Source organism: Ochotona curzoniae, unplaced genomic scaffold, assembly GCF_017591425.1.
Source record: "Ochotona curzoniae isolate NIBS_2020 unplaced genomic scaffold, NIBS_Ocur_1.0 scaffold_4506, whole genome shotgun sequence".
In the NCBI taxonomy this organism is placed as follows: domain Eukaryota; kingdom Metazoa; phylum Chordata; class Mammalia; order Lagomorpha; family Ochotonidae; genus Ochotona; species Ochotona curzoniae.
This window is the reverse complement of record NW_024467119.1, coordinates 43252754-43266656: the sequence shown is the minus strand read 5'-3', so window position 1 is coordinate 43266656 and position 13903 is coordinate 43252754. Positions and strand designations below refer to the sequence as shown.

At 37.9% G+C, this 13903-nt stretch overlaps 1 protein-coding gene across 1 annotated transcript; it reads left to right on the top strand.

The window, feature by feature from the left end:
* The first annotated feature begins 2370 nt into the window (after positions 1 to 2370).
* On the top strand, positions 2371 to 13305 carry GIMD1 (GIMAP family P-loop NTPase domain containing 1). The gene is made up of 2 exons (XM_040967491.1): positions 2371 to 2763; positions 13045 to 13305. The coding sequence occupies exons 1-2, from the start codon at positions 2371 to 2373 to the stop codon at positions 13303 to 13305; spliced, it is 654 nt and encodes a 217-aa protein (XP_040823425.1).
* The last annotated feature ends 598 nt before the right edge of the window (positions 13306 to 13903 follow it).

Sequence of the window (13903 nt, the reverse complement as noted above, 5' to 3'; positions counted from 1 at the left end):
TCTCTTCACATAGAAATACATACGTCATAGGCGTTCGAGAAATTTGAGATGGATCAACATATGAACATACTAATTTTGCCGAGTGTGTCTGATACATTAAGAAGTGGGAAAAATCAAATTGGAACTTTTAGTCACAAAATAAACACATATTTTAAAGTAAAAATTGATTTGAACTGAAATCATAGCTAATCATACTCCTTTTCTGCTACATGTACTTATACTACTATTAATATGAAAATTGCAAATCCTAATATAATGATGCTAATGATCTCATCAATAAGATGATAAATTTAATGATCTGAATGGAATTGAAAGCATTCTTTAGAGAATTTTGAATTTATTCCACTTGATAGTGATATGAAATCAGCACCTAACTGTTGTGTATATATTACATATCCACCGACTGAAATTTTTATGAAGGGAAAAATGTTATGTTGTTCATCAAAATGGAAAAATCGCTCCTGTGGCTATAGACTACCTAGTTTCTTCCTAACCATTACAAATGTTGCTTTTTTATCGTGCTATGGGCAAATTGTTATTTATCATAAACACACTAAATAGTTTAATTCTCAAAATAGAAGATTCAGGAAGTAGCTATTAAAAAATACAAGTCTGTCAAAGTACATAAAAAGTACTGATTAGAAGATACTTAATCATTTATGAGAGGATGCATGGTAATAGATTAACTAAAGAAAGCACACACAGTATCAGTGCAGACTGGTACAATAATGCTGTTGGGAGTTCAAAGTTCATGCCGAAAAACAGGCATTAGCTTGAGACCCGTCTTGGTGGAAACAGCATTTTCAAGACTTTAAAAGGTAAGTGATTCACAGCAAATGGGTTGGTTCTGTGTAAGCAGTAGTTCAGAAAATATACATCTGATTCATGAGCTAAACGAAATGAAGGAGATTTCAGTGCAGTTGACCGGGTGAGCTGAGTGGGCTGGTTTCAATTTGAACCCCTCTCCAACAAAAATCTTCCTCTGGAGGTGTGGATATCATTCCAGGTGTTCACCTGAGCTCCTGAAGAAAGGCTTGTGAAACAGGAGAGTTCAAGAAAGGCCCGGGGTACTTTAAGTCACATCATAGAATGTAAGTTATTCGCAGAAATAATAAATATGTGGCATGAAATGAATTTATTTCTCAATCAGGCAAGTGAGCATGTGTGGCTGTTGAACAGTAGCTCTACACACCAAGCTGATGAAATAATTGTTGACTGTAGAATGCCATAAAGCATCTATGTGCTGTAGTAAAGATTGGCTGCATTTCCTGATGTTGTGAAGTACATGCTATTCTAACACATTTTGTCTCCCAACTGAGTTTGGAGACTCGTGTTCGGCTTTGTTTTTTTATTATTATATAGTTGATACTTTGTGTGGTAATCACAAAACTGACATACATTGTTTCATAACAGAAATTATGAATAATTCTTATTTTTAATCAAAATTTCGCCTGATTGTAAAAGAAGTACTTAGTACACAAAAGCAAGATTGTTATTTGACCTTATTCATGTTCTACAGGTCAGAAGCATCAGGAAACTAAGAAAAATCGTTTTTAACATGACATTTATTCAAGGAGTTTGGAAGTGGGAACATGAAAGGCACTGTTTAAAACGCAGGAATGGCTATTTCTTCAATTTCGCCATTCTAATTCATCTAATACTCACAGTGAATCATTTTCAAAGAATGCTACTAGTTTTTGCTCCTGCATTCAGGAACCATAATATCTGTTCCTAAACCAACTCACTGACCTCATACAATACTTTAACAACCTCTTAAGTGTGGCTTATGCTACCCGCATGTAATTTGGGTTTATCTCTCAGTTTCCTGAAATTATTGTTTCCTTTTCCTTATCTGTATGTTCTGGTTCTTCTCTTTCCCACTGTAACCTGCTATATTAGCTCAATCGTACATGGCTGTGGTGTCCTTTCCGGAATGGAGCACTGCTCAATGTTAGGAGCACTGTAGTTGGTGCTCCAGACCTGAAAGCTCCAGCTACATGGACTCTACCACCTAGAAATCAAAACTACTTTTAAAGATGGTTCTGTCTGTACTGAACACACACAAACTTTTTCCCTGTCTCCATTTCTTAAACAATTTAGTATGACATCTCTCCGCACATTATTTGTATAGTATTGGGTATTAAAAGGAATCTAGAGATGAAACTGTATGAGAGGATACATGTGGGGTATATGCAAATATTATGCTATGTCTAGGTGTCTGTGGACTTCTTATCCATGAGAGACACCAAAGTGAAAACCCCATAGATATGGAGCATGACTGTAATTGAAGTGGTCAAGGTCAGGAAAGAAACCTGGTACTGAGAGAAGGGGAGTCTAACCTCCTACACTGTGCCTTTGTTTACTGCAGCCATGACTGATCCCAACAAGATAATCATCAACTTGGCTCTCTTTGGTATGACCCAGAGTGGAAAAAGCTCTGCTGGGAACATTCTTCTGGGAAGCACTGACTTCCATAGCAGCTTTGCTCCGTGTTCCGTGACCAAAGGTTGTAACCTTGGCTGCAGTTGTCACCTCCACAATTTCATGCGGCGAGAGGGGCAAGAGGTCATCTTGCAGTTTCGAGTGCTGGACACCCCGGGTTATCCACACAGCAGGCTGAGCATGGAGCATGTGAAACTTGAGATCAAGCAAGCCCTGGCACATCACTTTGGGCAAGAGGGACTCCACCTAGCCCTGCTTGTCCAGAGAGCAGACGTGCCTTTTTGTGGGCAGGAGGCATCTTACCCAGTCCAGATGATACAGGTAAAAGATTACACTAGGGTACTGATGCCCAGTGGGAGGGCCTTCTTTCATTGAGAGAGAATCCTGAAAATCTGGTTAAAAGGCTAGTTTAAATCACTAAATAGCATTCATACGGTGAATAAAAATCATGTGATTTTTTCCCACCAAACATAATTTTTGCAATTTCCTTTAAAGGAATCAAATCAGTCATAGAAAATATACTAAGACACTGGATTTCTGATAAGTGTCAAACTCTAAAGGATGGTAAACCTGAATAAGTTTGTGGATTGGGGATTTTGAAATACCTGCGCCAAAACCAACCATCTGTTTGTTTAAAATGTAGATCAATCCTAGAGCTGCCCAAGAAGAAACTCCAGAGTTGGGGCAGCACGTTTGCATTGTCATAAATTCCCATGTATTTTTAAAATTTATTTATTTTTATTGGAAAGTCGGATTTACAGAGAGGACAGAGAGAAAGATCTTACATCCACTGATTCACTCCCCAAATGGCCACATGACCAGAGCTGAGCCGATCTGAGGCCAGGAGCCAGGAGTGTCCTCTAAGTCTCCCACGTGGGTGCAGGGTCCCAAGGCTTTGGGCCATCCTGTACTGCTTTCCTAGGCCACAAGCAGGGAGCTGGATGGGAAATGGGGCAGTGCACACACTCCAGCACCCATATCGAATCCTAGTGCACTCAACATGAGGACTTCTGCCACCAGGGAACCATGGTGGGCCCCTCCAAACCTTGCCTTGTGTATTTCTTATAAGCAGGTCGCAGCAAAGATGAACTCCCAAAGAAACTGTAAAACATATCTTGATAATGGGATGCTGGACTCTGTCATTGTCCTTACCTGCAGAATGATGGACATGTGACTGTTTATGAAAAATCAGGCTAGTGCGAGAATATGAGGAAAATCAGTGAGGGGAAGGAATTTGTGGAGGGGGAGGAGATGCCCCAAAACCTATAGAACCACACTGTAAAATAATAATACCAATAATAATAATGATAATAACAACAATAATAAAATACAGTTTTAAAAATGCAGGTTGCAGAGTCTGACCTGCATGCATTCAACATCAAGAGGTACCCCTCTTAGGGCTCAGGAACACCTGGATGTTCACTCAATAATTTGGTCCCTGAACATCATACTGAGCATCTGCACAGTGCTTGGTGAGCTCTGCCTTCAAAACCCTTAGGGCCTGGAGGAGAAAAAAAGAGATGATGCCAGAATAACACAAAGCTTTACAGACCAAATTAACAATACATGAGATGGACTTCAAAAGGGTTGCATCATAGTAAATGTTCCAGCAAGAAGTAGGCATTATTTATAGGAAAGCAATCAGGAACTTCAGCTTCTTTGCATAACTGGCTTGTCATCTGTAGTCTAAATAGTTGTTTCGTCCCGCCCAGCAGAAAAACACAGGGTTCTCAGGTGGAATAGGATCAAATGTTTGCCAGGGCCCAGTAGCGCTTCCTTATTTGATTGCTTGTTCATGCATTATGTTATTAAATTGAAAGAGTTTTTAGGTGGAAATTAGAAAGGAATTGGGTTGGATATAACTGTAGGTGGTAGATGGGAGGTATATGTTTTTATTTTCCAGTATAGAGTATATAGGAGAAAGGCCGATGTATCCATTTTTAACAAAGCCCGGAGTCACTCCACTGAGCTGCTCCGTTCTAGCCACTCTCTTCATTCTGCAATCCGGGTCTACCTCAAATCCAATGACTAGCTTTACAGTGCTACTCAAGCTTCTCTGAGTCATTGAGCTCAGAGAATCTGTGTCTTATAGGAACTGCATAGGGAAGCTTTATAAAGAATAGAAAACACACAATATTCCCTCAAAAAGAACAAATGTGGACTCCATTCTGGTCCCATCTCAAACCAAGGTGATGCAAGACCCTGTTGCACACTGAAAGATAGTATACTTTACTCTAAAGAATTTTGTTGTTTAATTAGTAAACATGGAAGATGGTCCCTAATGATGGACATACATTTTGTTTTTCAATAACTGTGTTTGTTTCTAAAAGTTAAAAATATATATATATGTGTAATTACAAGAAGCTAGCGGAAAATATTAGAGTGACAAGAACAGAAAAATAATCCTCACCATCCAACTTCTGTGAGAGCAAGGACATGCCACACAAAGGTAAAGAGGAAGATGATTGCAATTAAGAAATAATATGGAATCTAAAAAAACTCATCAACCTCCCCCAGTGAAAGTCTGCATCTCAGTGTTATAGAAGTGGAGCAGTAAGGACCCTGCATCCATGACAGCAGCATCACCTTCACAATTCAGTAAGCGTGTAAACAAAAGCTTTCACGACACCTACCCTGATGATATGTCCCATTGCTTCTCTGTGATGGACCTAACCTCACCCCAAAAGATAGGCTCAATAGCAAACATTTCAAAAATATCTTCCTATTTTTTAGGCAATCAACCAATATTGTCATTCCCTAATTTTTTATAGAAGTGGTTTTACTACATTCATATCTCCAGTCTTCTGAAACAATGTCTGACACATGGCATTCTCCTTCAACAGCTGCTCTCATTTTCCATATATTCAATTCAGGATTTGAATGCAGAGAGAGGTTGTGCTAGGGAAACACTGAGAACATTATTTCTTCCCAAAAGAAAGCGGTCCATGATGACTTAGGAATGCCCAGAGTGGCCTGTCATCTGTGGGGACCGTGCACACCTATCATGCGGTTCTTCCCTGAGGGCCCCGAAGCACATCTTCTCCTGAAGGTGCCTCCGGTCCTGGCAGCAGCCATCTGGATGCGCTCAGAGATTGGGAGCAGCTGCAGATGTCTGTGCATCCAACAAGGCCAGCAGCTGTGAAGAAGGAGCAGGTGCTGTCAAGGTCCTCCAGTTCCAGATACACCTGAATGCCTTTTATTTTCCCGTGGCTAGTGGAGGAGGAACCACCTGCCCTCGCTCTCTTTTCCTCTTTGAGAGTGCTGGTACCTCCCATGGCAAAGATCTGCAAGATCAGTGGCCTCATCTTTCCCAAGCCTCCCTATTGTCGCTAAACATTTCTCCCAAGTTGCACCCAAGTATGTGAAGGAGGGTCTACAGATTGTCGGCTTTAACAGTGGAATGCTTCCCCAAAAGAGCTCTTTGCCTTTAAAAAAAAAAATAGTAGGCCTGTATTAGTTTACAACAAACTAGTGGAGATGTCAGTGAGTCATCCCCCTAGAATTGGGAAATAAAAGGAATGATTTATCTGAGCGTTATCTGGGATTTTACTCAAACCTCTTTTAAAACTCCCAAGTAATGGATCAGAAAAAAATATGGTAAAATCAGCTCATGAAAGAGCTAGCATACACTCAAGCTGCACCAGAAGTTGAACCTGGAGGGCTGGTTGGAGAGCACAAGCTTTGTGCTGCCACGGTGCTGTGTACTATAACTGTGTGCTAATGAGCTCCAGGCAGGTATTTTTCTTTCATAATCAGCACCTCCATTACTGGTGTTGCAGGAGAGTGTTTTTCAGAACACTGCAGGACCTAGAAATACCATCCAAGAATGTGGGTTGATCTGTTAGACATTGCTTGAAAACAAGCCCCGCTATTTTCTAGGCATATGATTGCAAGTGTAAGAATTCTTAGCTCCAGTTACTTATTTACAAAACTTGAATACTTTTACCTGTTAAGGAGTCGTTGATAAATCTGGCATGGTTAGTATTGTGTTTAACTTCTGGTGGGTAGACCAAAAAAAGTTGCATTATTAATGCTATTATGTCACTACCCCCATTGTGATGAGTGTTCATTCAAATTTAACTGAAAGATTGGGCAGAGGGCATACTGCACAAACTAAGCACCTGAATTCTGGAATAAAACACACCTGAGTTCAAGTTCCTACTTGGGTACTTCCTTGCTCTGTGACCTAAGGCAAATAACCTCCCTAAAAGTTCATTGGAAAATCGGCAATTGCAATAGTGTTTACTTCATTGGATTACTTCAGAGATTAACAGCATGTCAACAACTAAGTCATTTAGCTTAGCCACTGGTGCATGGCAAGTTCTTAATCAATGTTGGCTTTTGTCACTCAATATTATTTGATTGTTAGTGTTTGTCTCATTCTAATATTAGGGTGTGTTACTTGCGAACATTGCCTTCTCTTGGTTTATCTTGATAAACTTCAGAAAACCCAAGTTTAAAATAGAATTTATAAGGTCAAGTTTATAACTATCAAAGATAACTTCCTCATTAGCTAATAAATGTATCAGGGAGAAAATTTACTGCCTTATAAAGATTAAAACTGAGAAACCCCAATTTAGTGGGAAGGACATGGGCCTGCTGGTCAGATGACCATTATTACAAGCCCAGGCCTGCCAAAGCTATGTGGCTTTGGCCAAGCCATTTAGAATAAAAAATATTACCATACATTAGGCAATCTGGACACAGGATATCTAGGACAGAATGGTTTCTGAATCTGATCTACGAAGGCCTTATCAGCTCTAGCTCTCTGAGAAGGAAAATGTGGTGCTTAAACGTAGGAGAATAAGGGAGTAGTGCAAGATATAAAAAAATGGTCCTCATTGTCCTCCTGCTCCATGATAATTTTTTTTCTTAGTTGATGTAATAGTTGGCTTTTTTTTTTTGTATAAAACTTTCCCCTTAAAAAGTCCATATGTTATGATTTCATCAACCACAAACAAATGGGGCAGGGCTAGTAAGGTCCTGGGAAAATGAATGCAATTCCTGGAAAACAGTTTGTATCCTAACTAGTTGTCCCAAAAGGACTAGTTGGACCATACACACTAACACTCTGAAACCAAACAATTCATGATTGATTGTAAAATTTCCATGTAGCTTAGTATACTATATTTAAATGATTAACGCCAGGTAACTTACATTAACTTATCTTGTTCTTGGATTTTTATGGAAAGTATCCATCAGCTGTGCTTATTATTTCTCTGGGTCCATAGAGATTATGCTTGGCCACTAACATGATGACTATACACCAAGCGACAGTAGTTTTAAATATTGAACTGTTTTTCTGGCCAAAAATCAATCTAAAGATTACAAGCTAAATCAACCACTCTCTTCTGTTTTTGGCCGTAATTCAACAGTGCAATTTCTCTCACAGTTTAGTATCCTTTCATAAATAATTATCAACACATGAAAATACCCAGTGGCTGAACACATGAGCTTGTAAGTAAGTGGTGTGGAGCTTACAGATCTATTCTCTTTAGTTGTTCTAGCTCGTTTCCCCTGAATGAGATTAGCGTTTAAAGTACATGAAATGCCTGGTGGAAACAAAGAGAGGCTGTGTTAGTGTTACAATACAGAAAACCATGAACAGAAGGAGAACTATCTATTTTAGGAAATACAAACATAGCAAGGGGTCTTCAAAACTTTCATGCCTACTATGCATTGTTTAAAAATGATGTTTGAAAAAAGTTTTTTGCATCAAAATAAACTACTGCTAACTTGCTATATAATGTTTGAACAGTATTTATTTTAAGGCACTAACAGGGTTAGACATCAGTTTAAAAACAGCCACTGTAAGAATCACATACATTTTGCTAAAATTCGCACAAGAAGAAGCATCAAATGTAATGTATGGTGGCTGTTTGGATAAGAAAGTGGTAAAATCACTCATGCTTTATTGAATATTTATGGGGCAATACTTCATAGCAATAATCAACTTATAAATGGGTAGCTCATTTTAAGAAAAGATGATATTGAATATGAAAATGTGCATCAATTTGTGAGGAAAACCTTAACCTCATTTGTGCCCTTTCTAAAGAGCATTTTGCTAGTTGACTTTTTGGATGGCTAAATGACAATAACATTTTCTTTTTAATCAGGAGAGCATTTTGAGAAAGTTAGCCAAATCTTTGGCAGAAAAATATCTGGGAAAATATCACTAGAAAAACCTTCGCCATCATATTATTGCTCGATTCTCTCCCAAAGTGGGACAGTTTTGCATGAGTTTTGATGAGAAATCATTAGCATCTACCATACAGAACTAAATTGGCTTCTTCTGACTTCATTTTGTTCCCTAACCTTAAAAAATCTTTGTAGAGCATCCATTCTTTTGTGATTAAGAATGTTAAAAAAAAAATGAAGATTGCATTGGCATGGTTAAGATCCAAGAACTCAGATCACTAGTGTTGAACTAAATGACAAGTATCAAAGTTCGCAAAAGTGTCTTGTTCTTACAGACATGTTGAAAAACAAATCCTATATATTTTTACTTTGGTCTTTGTGGGTGTATGTACCAAAACCTGGGATCTATTTTGATCTTTTAATTGTATTTTTCCATGAAGTTTTCAAATTCTTGATATGATTTGGGAGATAACTAGTTGTACCAAGCAACTTGGTTTTTTTTTAAAGATGTATTTATTTTATTGAAAATCAGAAACAGGAAAAGAAAGAGAAAGCGAGAGGGAAGAGAGAGAGGAAGAGAGAGATCAGATCAGATCAGCTCTGGCTTTAAACGATGAGAACTTTTCAGAGATAAGAGTGAACAAGGACCAGTAATTGTATAGAATTTGCATCCCAGTGGCATACAATATCCAATCCATGTTTGATCATGTCAGTTCGCTTATTGATTCCTATACATTTTTCATTAATCAGATCAAAGTGTCATTACATTGTGAGAACCTTGTCTGTTTTCCTCCCTCTGAACCCTACCTAGCTGCAAACTGGGCTAAACGTTCACAGCTGTAGAATCCGTGACATTTCTTTTATTTATTTTTATTTGAAAGGCAATGTTTTAGAAAGAGGAGAGTTAGAGAAAGATCCTCCATCTGATTGTTCACTCCCCAAATAAGTGCAAGAGCTGGAACTGGACCAGAACTGTGAGCTTCGCCTGGGCTTCCCATTTGAGTGCGGGGGCCTGAGGACTTGAGTCACCATCTTCCACTGCTGTCCTAAGCCGTTAGCAAGCACCAAGACTGAAAATGAAGTAGCCAGGGCTGGAATGAGAACCCATATGGGATGCTAACATCACAGACAGAGGCTTAACTTACAAAACCACAGTGCCAGCCCCATCAACATTGTTTCTATCACAACATTTGCATATACAAGTTAAAAGTAGTTCCTTCCCATCTGTCCCCCTTGCTCAGCTCTAAATTTAGTTAACACACAGCAATCTCCACTAGACAGAAGTGTCCTTTCCCAAACAGTGTCCCTACCAAGCAGAACACAGCTGAAAGAGAGCAGATCCTTGTTGAAGAAATAAATAATCCATAGTGGCTTTTTAAAATCAGAATTAACAACCTCCAGCCCCAAAGCTTAAGATGCATTTTCTGCAAGTCTTCTAAATAAATCTGGTGTAAATGATCCAAGAATCTTTATTCCTAGAGCCTAGATCTGATCTGGCTGGTTATTCCTCTAAAAACAAGACAAAACAACAACAGCACAATCTTGTCCTAGGTTTCTGGGGCTGCTGCACGGCTTAAACAAGACATTTACCATCTCTCCATTTGAGAGGCTGGAAATCTGACATCAGCGTTTTGGCAGGGTTGGATCCCACTAAGGGCTGTGGATGAAGGATCTGAAACAGGCTTCTCTGGCCAATAGATGCCCTTCTCACATTCAAAATGCTTTCTTCAAACATTTGTTTAATTTTCTTGTTTTATAATTAGCACAAGTCCAATGATCTTAACTTATTCGTTTTAAAGGTTTTTCTTTCTTTCTTTCTTTTTTCTTTGCTGGGGGAAGAGTCAGATTTACAGAGAAGGTGAGACAGAAAGATCTTTCTTCCGCTGGTTTGCTCCTCAAGTGGCTGCAATGGCTGGAGCTGAGACAATCTGAAGCCAGGAACCAGGAGCTTCTTCCCGATCTCCCAAGTGGGTGTAAGGTTTCAAGGCTTTGGCTGTCTCTGACTGCTTTCCCATGTCACAAGCAGGGAGCTGGATGGGAAGTGGAGCAGTTGAGATATACACCTACACCCATATGGGATTCCAGTCTATGCAGGGCAAGGACCTTAGTCACTAGGCTATGGCGCTGGACCCCCTATGGTTTAACTTTTATTATAAAAGTAATGCCCTTATTTTCAAATAAGATCCCATTTTGAGGAACTGGTGGTTAGTTTTTCAACATATAAATTGGACGGAGACACTTCAGCCTAAGACACTACTGTTCCTCCTTGTTATAGTGCACAAAGATTTATGTTTTAGCTTTGTTCTCATTAACTGAAATGGGGTCGTTGACATTTAAAAGACACACACATTATGCCTTTTAAAAGCTGACTTAATATTTTGCAAATCAATTTGTGTCTAAAAGCACACGAAAATATGCAGTTACAGCAATTCTTGGAACAATTCTTTCATAAAGTTTAGACCCTTTCTATTAAGATATTACTATCTAATGTATTGATCTTGAAACATTACCTCAGATTTCGTTGAAATGGCATTTCTAGAAGTAATTAGATAGACAAACCTTGAGCATGTATGCAAAAATATTTTGGACCTATTCCTTGAAAGATTAATTCTAAATACAAAAGAGAAGTTGCAAGCCACAGCAAATCCATAATGAATATCAGGACAAGAGAAATTTTTGCAGGAAATGATAATATATGTTCCAAAGGTTAATTAAACTTAAAACTAAATCTCTTTTAAAGCAAACAAGTAATACTCTAACCCTTTAATTTTTGGGGGATGCTTATGAGGATCTTATGGCTATCTGCCCAAAGTGTACCAAACGCTAGAAGCTTGGATTGATATGTTAAGACGTGGATGTTGCCTTCAAAGAGTTCACTGTCAAGTTATACATATGGGTGTGTAAACAAACAGCTCTGATAAAAGCCAGACTGCATCAGAATTGTACGGTAACTTGGGATCATGGTCATAAGATGTTTCTAATTTTAAATGTTGTGTCCAACAGATCTCATAAATATATTCCTATTGAATTTACATGTCCTGATTAACCCTCCTCCTTTATTCCCTTATATTTTTTCTTTCTTTCATCTCTTTCTCTTTCTTATCCTCTCCATCATTTCCTTCTTTTCTTCAATTCATTCTTCCTTCCTCCATACCTGTCTCCTTTTTTCAACATTTCAGTGTTATAAATATGAGTCCTACTAATCCTTACTTTAATATATGTGTTGAAAATAGTTTGCCAGATTTTCAACTTTTCAAAAAATTTTTAATCCAGAAAAACAATACTAATATGTGTAATAGTACTAATATGTGTAACTACCAGTTGAACCACTCTGAAGTGTCCATTTCCCACGGAATAATAGAACTAATGATAGTCTCTCTCACTAAGAATTCTATTGAGCTTTAAATACATAAAGAATATAAAGTGCTTTGCATAGTATCTGGTCTTAAATATTAATTGCTCTTCCATCTTTCATCTGATTATTACAAGTTTGGGATATTTCGTGCCATCTTTATTCATAGGCACTTCATATTTTTCTAGATATATGAAGTTGCAAACTTTTTACAAATATTTTGGTGATGTGAGTGTTTGGAATGGAAGGAATGTTATTTTAGTGCCACTGTCATGATTTCAGATAACTTTGGGAAGATTTTTAAAAGATGCTTGGCTGTTTCCAGATGCTTTTCATGTTGCATGGACAACTTGCCACATGCTATTTCTTCTGCTTTTTATCAGCTTCTTTTCACTAATCAAATAAGAATTTAATACACAGCCGACTTCCACATTTAATGAACAAAGGGACACCAGTATACAGTGTTTTCAACCGCATTAAAGGAAGTCATCCAATAAATTGTGTTTGAGTCTCAGCAAAAGAGATGAGGGGGATGAGGATCATGGTAACATTTTGTAGTTGTTCCAAATCACCAAGTGTATCTTGGTCTTAGTTTTCCATTACATCCAACTTGATTAATCAATAGATCGTATCCAGACAATGTAATTTTAAGCCCTGAGTAGATGTTTTTGGATGACAACACACTCATCACTGAGAAAAAGACAAAGGATACACTATTTCCCTTGGCCAATATCCTCTGACTAAAAAAAATTGAGTGGTTCAAACAGAGCCGAGTTTATGGGCAGTATAAATGATTAGTGAATGGTATAAATATAATTACATCATATACAGCACAGTCAGATAATATACAGTTTTAAGGTTGTGTATATATCAATTATAGTAGGAAACCATAAAATGAAGAATTCAAGCCTTTTCTTTTGTAGTAAGCCCATCTATCTCTCTCCATTTGCTTGCAAAACTTGACCCCATCCTTACTTCCTATTATGTGTATCAGTTTTCAGACACTTAATGACACATGTTGGCTATCTGTGCTGGGCCATAATAACTCCCTTGCTCATTTCTGAGAAATACAGTCCAAAGCAAATAGTCATTTAGCAGCTTTTCTCTTTCAGGAACTTCTGGGAAACAATTGGAAGAATTACACCGCTGTGCTTTTCACCCATGCAGAAAAGATCGAAGAAGCTGGGTTCCAGGAGGATGACTTCTTAGAGGAAGCCTCTGAGCCACTGCAGAGCTTGCTCAATTCTATTCAGAACAGATATGCTTTCCAGTACAAAAAAGGAAATTCATTAAATGAGCAAAGAATGAAAATCCTAGAAAGAATTGTGGGATTTATAAAAGAAAATTATTTCCAACCTCTTACCTTTAAATAAAGATTTAAATGAAAGTGAAAGAACATTGGGCATTAAGAGTCACAAACCAGGTTTCAAAAACTGCCTTTGTGAGCATGAATTCTTATATTTCACAAGTAAGAGGGTGTGTAGATAAAGCCACTTGAGAAAATGAAGCTAAGAAGATTACATAGGATTCAGAGTCTCTAAAGAAAATTCCATGGCATAAGCAAAAGTAAATATCCTGCAGAAATGTGCAGTGAAACATATGTCTAAGCAAGAATGATGTATCAGTATGACTAATAAAAGATAACCACAAAAGTTATCACTATCCAAATATCTTAGGGTAATAGGATAGATAAGTCAACTGTAATATGTTTGCATATTGGGATATTATGCAGTAATGGTAATAAGCAAATTCAACTAAATGTAACAAATTCAAATACCCAAACATAACAAGAAAGAAACCAAACAAAATTATATATATAATATATATATATACTTTGTAAAATCTTCAAAAACAATTAAAACCAATGTAATCTTAACTCTTCTGGTGGTGAAAGTGCAGCAAGTTGAAACAGTTGCTCCTTTGGGGAGTGACAGTGAACAACAGCCGTGCACCTAGAGTGGCCTCTGAGAT

What these genes read in the sequence shown, in the direction of transcription:
- GIMD1 (XM_040967491.1), top strand. Translation starts at nt 2,371, where the DNA reads ATGACTGATCCCAACAAGATAATCATCAACTTGGCTCTCTTTGGTATG. An exon ending in ACCCAGTCCAGATGATACAG is followed by an intron (nt 2,764 to 13,044) that starts GTAAAAGATTAC and finishes TTTCTCTTTCAG; the next exon opens with GAACTTCTGGGAAACAATTG.